Source organism: Cebus imitator, unplaced genomic scaffold, assembly GCF_001604975.1.
Source record: "Cebus imitator isolate Cc_AM_T3 unplaced genomic scaffold, Cebus_imitator-1.0 Scaffold194, whole genome shotgun sequence".
Classification (NCBI taxonomy): domain Eukaryota; kingdom Metazoa; phylum Chordata; class Mammalia; order Primates; family Cebidae; genus Cebus; species Cebus imitator.
Window position 1 is genome coordinate 3,523,791 of NW_016107509.1, and position 11,574 is coordinate 3,535,364.

At 35.3% G+C, this 11,574-nt stretch overlaps 1 protein-coding gene across 2 annotated transcripts in view; it reads left to right on the plus strand.

Moving 5' to 3' along the window:
- ZC3H12C (zinc finger CCCH-type containing 12C) overlaps positions 1–11,574 on the plus strand; it is a 78,385-nt gene that overhangs the window by 40,769 nt on the left and 26,042 nt on the right. For both annotated transcript variants that reach the window (XM_017547078.2, XM_037745208.1), the window contains exon 2: positions 2,375–3,126. In XM_017547078.2, the coding sequence (XP_017402567.1) occupies positions 2,375–3,126 (752 nt within the window). The remainder of the gene's footprint in view (positions 1–2,374; positions 3,127–11,574) is intronic.

Below are 11,574 nucleotides of genomic sequence, written 5' to 3' on the forward strand. Positions count from 1 at the left end.
AGACGCACTTAAGTCCCAGTCTCTTTTATAGGCTTTTGTTCATACCAAATTACTCTTTCACTGTGCTAGCATTCATGATGGCATGTTAAAGGAGTGCAGCTTAGCAACCAGCTTCTGGTTGCCAGGCAGCCCAGCTTCCAATAGGTTTTCCTCGTTTAAGATACTTTTTGGTGAGAGCGCCACGAAGACCATGGTGTGGACTTTTAACTGTATCCCTTTATTAGGATGCTGGTGTGATTTGTTACTTGCATTATGGTGTTAGTATATTACAGTAGTTAATAAATCACAGGGTGTAAAAATCTGTTTTTAAAATCCCTTTCTTCAATTCTAAATAATTGGGCTCATGCGTATCCACATTAATAGGAAAAAATTGAAATGGACACAGCTTCATAATGAAGCAGATGTATATAGAGCTCTCCTAAGGGATATTTCTTTTTATGAGTTGGACAATCCGGAGCTATGGGAATTTGATGTTTCTTTAAAACTAATGAATGCTGTATTAGTAGAACAATGATATTAAAGTTGTCTGCCTTCTCAGGGAATAAGCCCTGAGAAAACTCCTGTAGAAGTGTGTAGGAGTTCTACACTGAAGGAATCTTAAGTGTTTTATCAAGCTAAAGATTCCATGTTCTCTTCTCTAGTATTTACCATAGTTAATAAAATTTATTTCATTACTTGACTCTCTAATTAAAGTTTACCAGGTATGCTTTCAAATTTGTGACTTCTCAGAAAATCACTTAGCATTTTCTTTTAACATTTATATAATAGGTATTTTCTAGTGTAAATATGATGTTGATGAGCTTTAGAAACATTTCCTCAGTTTTCTTTTTTAGGTTAGTTTTAAATAGGTGTTTTATGACAGTCTGAAATTCAACTACCACTCGCTTGCTAATACTGTACCTGGCCAGAACACTAGAATTGCCTTAATAAGTAAATCATGAGGCCAGGCGCAGTGGCTTACATCTGTAATCCCAGCACTTTGGGAGGCCAAAGCAGGCGGATCACTTGAGGTCAGGAGTTCAAGACCACCCTGGCCAACATAGTGAAACCTTGTCTCTACTAAAAATATAATAATTAGCCAAGCATGGTGGCACACACCTGTAATCCCAGCTACTTGGGAGGCTGAAGCAGGAGAATCACTTGAATATAGGAGGCAGAGGTTATAGTGAGCTGAGATCATGCCCCTGCAGTCCAGCCTGGGCAACAGAATGAGACTCCATCTCAAAAAAAAAAAAAGTAAATCATTGATGTGGCTATAGTTCTTAGAATTTACAATGAAGTACCAGAGAAAATAGTTTTATTTTTCTAACCCGTTCCTAATAGAGAAATAATATTTCCAATAGTCTTTAAGGAAAATGGTAAAATGGCAAAAAACAAACCAATTTTAAATAGTAAAAGTATTCCTATGTGGTGAAAAATAGGAAAAAAAAGATTACTCTTTAACCAAATGCAGATTAATGGCTACTTAATCTGATAAAATACAGGAACATTTTCTGCCATAAAATTCAAGGAACTGAGATATTATATATTGAATATGCCTAATTGTTTGCTGCTAATTTTATGTGAGATATCATCTCTGTTTTCCATAAGTGCACATAGAATAAAACAACTTTTATTTTTTCCTGGAATGCAATAGACTGTTGTTTCCCTGGCACTTCATAAAGATAGCATAATGCTAGAAATTATATTGTGTTACCATGTTCCATAGTCAAAAAAGCATGATTACTAAGGCAAAACCCTATTAATCACTAAGAATAATTTAACTCATCTTGTAATTATTTAGTTCCCTTCTGGCCATCTTAGAATATGTGCTCTTTCATTGCAGTGTCTATATTATTGTTGAAAGTTTTTCAGGTTGCTATTAAGCTTCATCCAGATTAATAATGATTTTTCGAGTATAAGTTAATGTTTCCTTTCTATGTGGCTTTCTCTTTAAAAGAATATTTATAGGTACTTATGAATTCTGTTAGAGAAAAATGTAAATAACCTGTCATGAATATTTAAAACATGCATTTTGATAATATTCTATGTGTCACACTAGAATTATAAGCCGTCCTAAAAGTAGAAAAATCTGATCCATTGAGATTGAGAAGGAGCATGATATCGTGAGAAAAATCCAGTTCTACTTATTTACTTTGTTGCCTTGGAGGAATGAAGAAATAAATCACTTCATTTATTTCTAATTCATAACTACTTCATCTGAAAAAATGGCAGGTGATACTCTCTTGGCAAGGGCGTTAGGAGGAGAGGATGTAGACAAAATACAAATATTACTAGGTATTCAGTAGTTGAATATTTCTCTTCCGACTTCTCCATTGAGACAGAAATCAAGCCATAACTATGAAATTCTAAACATTTTACGTTTTTCCTCTAGGAATACGGGGTGCTTTGCATTCAGGAATACAGAAAAAACAGCAAAGTGGAGTCAAGTACACGTAACAGCTTCATGGGCTTGAAGGATCACCTAGGGCATGACCTCAGCCACCTTTATGTGGAGAGCACCGACCCACAGTTAAGTGCAGCTGTACCTTGGTCAGCAGTAGAAAAACCAACTATGGATACTGTTCATGCAGGGAAGGATGAAAAAGAGGTGTCTGAAGAGAATGCAAGCTCTGGTGACTCTGAAGAAAACACAAATTCTGATCATGAGTCAGTACAGTTGAGTAGCATTTCAGTAGAGCCGGGCTTATTAATTAAGACTCACAGGCAACTCTGCAGGTCTCCCTGTTTAGAGCCTCACATACTCAAGCGCAATGAAATTTTGCAGGACTTTAAACCTGATGAGTCCCAGACTACATCCAAGGAAGCAAAGAAACCACCCGACGTGTTGCGAGAATATCAAACAAAACTGGAGTTTGCACTTAAGTTAGGTTATTCTGAAGAACAGGTTCAGCTTGTGCTAAACAAACTTGGTACTGATGCTTTAATCAATGATATTTTGGGAGAACTTGTCAAACTTGGAAATAAAAGTGAGGCTGATCAAACAGTTAGTACAATTAACACTGTAACACGGGAAACTTCTTCCCTGGAATCTCAGAGGTCTGAATCTCCAATGCAAGAGATTGTAACAGATGATGGTGAAAATCTGAGACCAATAGTTATTGATGGCAGCAATGTGGCAATGAGGTAAGTGGAAAAATCATTACTGAAAACTATTTCCAAATAATCTTTAAAAGCTATTTCTAATTTTGTAGCTATTTTTCATCTCAGTCATTAAAGTAACACTTTTCCGTATCCTGATGTTAACTTTAGAAAGTATTAGTTTTCCTTTCTCTTCTTTCAGGGCACTCAGCCATCTTCACTTCACTTATCTCTGTATGGAGACGCACTTTTCTCAGATATGTCTCTTTTTGTCCTTATCTGGCTAAATTTCTATGGTATAAAAATTAGTGGGTGGGCCAGGCATGGTGGCTTATGCCTGAAATCCCAGCACTTTGGGAGGCTGAAGTGGGCAGATCACTTGAGGTCAGGAGTTTAAGACCAGTCTGGCCAATATAATGAAACCCTGTCTCTACTAAAAGTACAAAAAGTAGCTGGGCATGGTGGCAGGTGCCTGTAATCCCAGCTACTCAGGAGGCTGAGGCAGAAGTATCCCTTGAACCCGGGAGACAGAGTTTGCAGTGAGCGAAGATACTCCAGCCTGGGTGACAGAGGGAGACTCTGTCTCAAAAAAAAAAAAAATTAGTGTGTGTTCCTGGTTTAGTATTAATCAGTAGTTTTAAGTTAATAACTTGATATGATAATATTCAACAATTTTGGAATCTAGTCAAATGATCTATTTCTATATGAAGTTAAATAACCCTAACTCTGATAGAAAATAAGTCATGTATTTTATTGGTTTGAGGACAAACCAAAGCTGTTGTTTGAATTGTTTTGTAGTTTGAATTGTTTCCATTCAATAAATGCAAATCAGAAATAATTCTTAAGGAGCTGGGGGGAAAAAAAGCAAAAAACTTTCAGTGATAATTTTTTTGGACAGGAAGGGAGGCTCACACTTGTAATCCCAACACTTTAAGAGGTCAAGGTGGAAGCATCATTTGAGGCCAGGAGTTTGAGACCAGCCTGAGAAACATAGGGAACACCTACCTATACCAAAAAAAAATATTTAAAATTAAATGAAATTTTAAAAGAATTTTTTTTTGTAATTGTGGTGGTTCAATATTTAAAGCACATCTAAATTCAATCAGTTTATGGGTAATTGCTCACAGTCTTCTAGCACTGTGAAGATAAAAAGATATATGTATAAAAGCATCAGTTCTTCTTCTAGAGAGCTTAGAATTTCATATGCAGTTTCTCAGAAGATGACCTGAGGATGCCTACCAGAGAATCATCTGAGGGACTTGTTGAAAATGCAGATTTGGTATCAGTGCTATTCAAGGGAAATACAATGCAAACCATGTATGTCATGTTACATTTTCTAGTACCTACATTAAAAAGTAAAAAGTAACAGGTAAAATTAATGGAACTAATATATTTTGTTTAGGCTAACATATCTAAAATATCTTGCTAACGATCAATTTTAAAGTTATTGAATACCTTTTTTTTTTTTTTTTTTTGAGGTAGGGTCTCACTCGCTCTGTCACCCAGGCTAGAGTGCAGTGGCATGATCTCGGCTCACGGCAACCTCTGCCCCCCTTAGCTTCCCTGAGTGACTGGGACTACAGGCACATGCCACCAGGTCTGGCTAATTTTTTTGTTTTTTAGTAGAGCCGGGGTCTCATCGTGTTGGCCATGCTAGTCTCAAACTCCTGACCTCAAGTGATCTGTCCCCCTCAGTCTCCCAAAGTGCTGGGATTACAGGCATGAGCCACCACTCCTGGCCTGCATTATTCTTCTGATTTTAAGTCTTTGAAGTGTGGTGTATGTCTTACAGCACATCTCAATTCAGAATAGCCATATTTCAGGTGCTCAGTATCCTTATGTGGCTATTGAGTACTATATTGGACAGTGCACTTCTAGAGCCCCATGCACACCTACCAAGTCAAGTTCAAAGTGTAACTCAGGCATCACTTTGTAAGTAGTATGCCCTCTAATAATGATGTATGCTGAAATTAGAGAACTACTGTGTTCTGTAGGTGATAGCAAGTTCTTTCACATAGACTATGAGGAGGACCAACCTTATAATCCTCTAAATAGCTTTCTTGGGTGGAGGCAGTATTATCTTTCTTTCATTTATAAGCAAATGCAACAAGATTTGAATTACTTACCAAGACAAAACAGAATTCAAACCCAAAAATGTCTGACTTAAAAGCCTATACTCTTCATCATATAAAAAAGAGAAAAATGAAGTTGAAAAGATTAAAGCCATATCTTACTACAGAATTTAAAGCTGGCTCTCTAATTTAAGGGTAATTGAAGGGTTATAAGTAGAGGAGGGCCAAGGATAGAGTTGTGCCTTATACTGATCATTTTTGCCGTGATGTATGGGAGGTAGGAGATCAGTTTGGATGCAAACAATCCTTTTAATGGAGTAGAGAGAATCTCCCCAAGTGTCATAGAGGTATAGAATGTGCATATGACTTTGAGAAGGACTTCAGTAGGATTACCTTTTTTGTTTGATCTTTCCCAAACTTGACCACAAAAATGATCTTTTTCTTGTAATAATCCAGAATGTATGAATGATTACCTTAGTGATAATATGTAAGACCAAAAGCCATAAAATTGCTAAAGGAGGAATTAGTGAAGGAAGGTCATAGATCATTGAGGAACACCGACAACCATGGCTGTATACCAGAATTACCAGAAGAGTTATTTAAAAATACATCTTCTAGCATTCTACTCTTGTGGAATATAGAATTAGTCTCTAACCACATGTACCTTCTAGTTTAAATTCTTATTTCCTTAAATGAATCCAGTGCTTTTTAGATTTTTCCCTGGTTTTAGGTTTAGATGACTTGTGGTTAAGAAAATGTACTCCGGGCTGGGCACATGCCTGTAATCCCAGCACTTTGGGAGGCTGAGGCAGGTGAATCACTTGAGGACAGGAGTTCAAGACCAGCCTGGGCAACATGGCAAAATCCCATTTCTACTAAAAAAGATTAGTCAGATGTGGTGATGCATGCCTACACGGGAGGCTGAGGTGGGATGAAGGAAAGAACCCGGGAGGCAGAGGCTGCAGTGAGCTTAGATCTCGTCACTGCACTCCAGCCTGGACTACAGAGTGAGACCCCATTAAAAAAAAAAAAATCTAGTGAGCCATCTAGAGTGGAAATATGATCAATTGATGTAAGAGCCCTTTGGTACAGAAAAGTGCTTGAGCTCTTCAATATGCTTCCATGACCTAGTCATCTGACTTCATCAAAATTAACTAAATCTCCATATCCTATTTCCGCTTCTTCCAAATGTTATATAAAATAAGAATGATGAAAGAAAAAGCCCAGAGCTTCATGGCTACCTCCACATGATACCATAGCACACATTCTTCTGTTGAGTGTTAGAGTGGAAGCTGGCCACAGCAGTCTTGTGTTTTTGATACGAAGACTGTTGAAACTTTTCCCCTCTTTATCGTGGCAAGTCCTACCTTTTGGGCAGTGAACCCAGGTTTCTGGGTTTAGATTAAATCTCTCCCGTGACTGGTAGGTAGGCCTTATTTTTGCATGTTTGTGGGAGTATTAGGATAAATGTTTGGTTTGCTAATAGTCTCAGGTTTTGAACCACTTTTGCCAGTGGGATCCATGCTTGTATGACCTCTCTGTTAGTGATAGGCAACTACCAGAAGAATTTAAGCAAGGGGAAAAGTGGTATAGTAACATTTGCCTTTAGAAAAAATCTGTGGAGAAATGTAGAGAATGGATTTAGCACTAAGATTGGAGACAAAGAGACCCACTTATATTTGAAAATATATGCAAAGGTTAAATTGTGGACAACTACTGGAAAAAGATGCACCAAGAACATCATTGCCTTTGTATACCAGTCAAATGGCAGAGAATAGAGAAATAACCATTTGCTTGAGAGTTTATACTTAGTCCCCCAAAGAGTCACTTTGGAAAACAGCTGGTATTAGTACACATCTGATTGTTAACTGGAGTATTAAAAAAAAAACACTGCAGGTAAATCACTGATGTAATCTTCATAAAGTTTGAGCAGAAATCAGATATAGATCACAGAGTCAGAATATGAACAGAGAAAATGCATTAAGCTGTGATAACTTTCCCCTGTATCGAGAACAATGAACTAAGCCACGCAGAGTTTAGCAGTCTCTACAATCAGGATTTAAGCTTCTGATTAATCTTTTAAAAAGTACAAAGCCTTTCCTGTATCTAATCTGCTTTATAAAGCTGTATAAACTTGAGAACTCTTTTTAATATAAATTCAAATAGTGAAGGCTTTCTTGCCTAGGCTCTAAAATTTGCCTTCAGTTGTTTGGTTGGTTTTGCTTTCCTGTTGCCTGGTTATCATTTAAGTGCAGCACTGATTTATGGTTATAAATCATCCTGGACACCTAGTCCAAATGTATGGACTAAAAATTCAGATGAGACTAAAAATTCCCAGAGTTCATACAAATTTGTTTTTGGCTGTCTCAACAAAACTGTATCAAAATTATGGGCAGTAGACCCGCATGATCCATTAAGATAGCCACCAGCTACATGTGGCTGTTGAACTCTTGAAATGTGTCTAGCCCAAATTGAGATATGCCGTAAATGTAAAATACATACCACATTTCAGAGACTAGTACAAAAATATGTAAACTATTTGAATAACTTTTATGTTACTTATAGATTAAAAATTTTGATATATTGAGCTAAATGAAACACATACTAAAATTAACTTCAGCTGCTTTTTACTCTTTTTAATGTGCTATGCCAGATAATTTAAAACTATATATGTGGCTTACATTATATTTCTATTAAATAACCTCTCAGTAGACTGTTTTGTAAGCCTCAGTTTATTAGAAGTAACATTCATTAAAGGATCGCTTAAATTCCCTCTAGGTGAGTGTCAAGTATTACAGGTTCTTCGGTAGTGCCCCTTTTCTCTTACTGTTTTCAAAGAAAATCCTTAGAGACTATGAAACGGATTCAAGAATCAGAGCTAGCTTTCTGTTGTTTAATTATATCGCTGTAGAGCCTGACAAGGACAGATATTAAAGTTATATTCTATTGCACCAGTTTTCAATATCATGCACTTTAATAGACCAATCTGCGAGGAATTTTCCTATTATCTCAAGCATGCTTTTTAAACTCTAACCTAAAACTTGGCAGCCTTAGTAATCCTATTACATAGAAACAAAGTTATCACAGATCTTCACCTAACTAGTGTTACACCAGTTATACAAAATGGGGAAAAAAAGTGATTAGAGTCCATGTTGTCTACTTTTGTTAATAAGACCTTTTTACATATACTAAACAGATAGTTTTCTTCATTATCTTTAGACTGATAATTCACGTGGATCTCGACCAGCTAGATGTGCTTCCCATGATTAATTTTGCCTCAAATTGTAGACCTTATATGGTGAAGGAAATCTTTTTCCTTTCCTTTTTCCTTAGCCCTTTCCAGTTCTCAAAGCTACCTCTCTTAACTGTACTGCTGTTAAGCTCATAACCACTGAAGGATAATGATTACTTCATAATATACTTCCATAGCAATTTTGGTGTTAAATATTTTTATTGTCCTAAATCAATGACTGTCAGGCTTCTATTTTCATTTAAAGCAGTACAATCCTGCAAATCTTCATGGAAGCCCAATATTTAAAATCAAGCAAATGCAGAGTTCTGTTTGAATTGAGGAGGGTGCACAGGGTTTTGTTCCCCACTTAAAAATTCCCTCCTGTACTCCCGGAGGGTCCTACGACGCCATGGAATTTCTGTTTGGAACGCAGCTTGATAAGCATTGATTTAAATGATCTGTAACAAGGGACATGGATTTAGTTTTCTGGTGGTACGTTTAATATTTATCATCCTATGAATGAGATTTAGCTTCAGAATGATTTTGGTATACTGGAAAAGAGAACAGAGACAATAAAGTTGAATAGATATAAGAATAACAAAATAGGCATCCATAAATAGTTATGAGTCTTCAAGAGAAAAAACTCCAGCTGCCCATGAGATGAATTATAGATTCTCAAATACAATATGAAATTTAATTGGACTACAATAAGAGAAAGTAAAATATCCTATTTCTACGTTTCCATATTTTTATATTGAACATGATGGGCAACTGCACTTCCCCCTGCTTAAGGAATACAGAATAGATGTAAGAGAATGTAACAATCATCAAACATTGAAAAATGCATCAGTGAGGAGGGTCTTAAAGTTAGTTTTTTAGAGTCCTTTAAAATCTATTTTCATGTGTCCAAGATGGTTTATGTAAAAATCAGATCTAAAATATGAAAAAAAAATGAAATTAATTCACCAAATATTTGAAGAACATCTGGACTTTTTATTAATAATTTAATGTTCTATAAATATTAATATATAATTATTCTGTGATTAAAATCTATACTCTTTCTCTGATATAATTAACTATATCTAAACTTGAAGGACTTTGATACTAAAGATTCAAATATGATTTTCTAGTTTAAAAAGACTCTTTTTAAAAACACACACATGTATATATATGTATGTACATGTATATGTATATGTATATGTATATGTATATATGTATATAGACAGGGTCTTGCTACGTTGCCCAGGCTGTTTGAACTCCTGGGCTCAAGCTGTCCTCCCACTTCAGCTTCCCAAAGTGCCAGGATTACAGGCGCAAGCCACCATGCCTGTCCTGAAAAGATACTTTTATATTTCCATTCTAACCCCATCATTGAAAAAATCTGCTAACTTGTGTCCTTATCATGAAAGGTGGGTTAATCTAATGACCTATTAAAGTAACAGAAGTTTTATAATTATACTTTAATTTTCCAGTCGAGGCTATCCTATACAAGTACATCTTAGAATATAGCAAACTTACAGGTCAAATTTTTAATTTAAATAAAAGATGATATATAGAAGTTTATAGAAAATCAGTTGCATGTCCTTTTGAGTCCCATAATTACCTTATTTTTTTTTGTTTCTTTTTGAAACACTATTTAGTGATCTCTGCATATCATGCATATTGCTCTAAAAGTCACAGTTTACTTTTAGGCGATTAAAGCTATTAAATAAAGATGTATTTTATTGATTTCATTTTGATTACAAAACAAGCTTTTTTCCATTTTCTAAACTTAAATATTAAGACTGAGAGGACATGAGAAAGTAAACTAACATGGGTTGTTAGTTTGATATGTTAGAAGACTTTGATATGCCAGGCACTTGGCTAGATTATATTACCTTATTCGGTTCTCACAACGCTATAAGGTAGGTGAGGTTATTTTCATTTTAAAGATGAGAAATTGAGATTCAGAATAAGAATCCCGAGGTCACATAGAAAAGTGGTAAAGAGAAGATTTAAACTGTCAAATTCCAGAGGCTGTGTTATTTTCACTATCTTCAAAAGCTATCTCTATTTGGAGTACTGAAATATGACATTCTAGGTACAATTTGTATCATTAGATTTTAGATGATTTATGAAAAAGACTTTTTAAGAATAGGTTTTCTATGATCATGTAAATAATATACGTATTATATAAGTTTTAGAAATAAAGATCACCTATAATTTCCAATGTTTTTAACAAGCATTATATAATATGCAAATTGTAGTAAAATCTAATTTGAAGAAATAAAAAGATAACTGAAAAGAGGTTCCTTTGTTCTTTTCTTCACTGCCATATAAAGTATTAAAAAGAGGCAGTCTCTTTTTATAGATGCCTTCATTCTCTTTTTAGGTTTTTCCATGTTTTTCAATTACTCGCCCTGTCTATCATTGGAAGATAACTGTTATAATTCTAAAATAACCCTTCCTGTTCTGTGGCTAACCTAGTTAATGGTATCTGTATATATACCTAAAGAGAACATTAATATGTAACATTACGGTTTTTTAGATATGGCAGATCTAAAAGTGGTTGGCCCATCATCTCCCCTTCTAGATCCCAGACTGAGGCACATTGTATTAAAATATGTGGTCCCTTGCATTTTTCTCTGCATTACAAAACCCACCTCTACTGTCTATTAACCATTGTAGGTGGCTAATGTAGTGCTGGTAATAAACAAGCATAGTTTAATCCTCCAATGACAATTATATATGGTGTTACAGGATACGAGATATTAGTATGACTTCTTTATGCCCCTCTGTTGAAGACAGAAAAGTAGAATTTATGTGCTTTTCCAAGATATTAGTCAATATGAGTAAAGATAATCTTGTTAGAGCTATGAGACAAAGTGAATTTACAGAAAAATGAAAAATTATAATACTGAAAGTCTTTTGAAGACTATGTTAGTTAAAAGATAATTTGTGTTCATTTAGCTCCCCTAATTTCCAGTTGTCCAGTTCATAAGGAGTTGCATTTGCCTGAAACTGAATAGGTATTTTTGGATAGAAGTAATGAGGTTTCAGTTAACCCAATCTAAAGTATAGTAATCCTTTTCACTGCTTGGTGTGCAGACTGATTTCATCTTATTATTCAGTATGAGCTCTACAAAAAGTTATAGAAATTTTGGGGGGACATTGCAGTGACTCTAGTAAATCAGCATCTCATCTCCTATG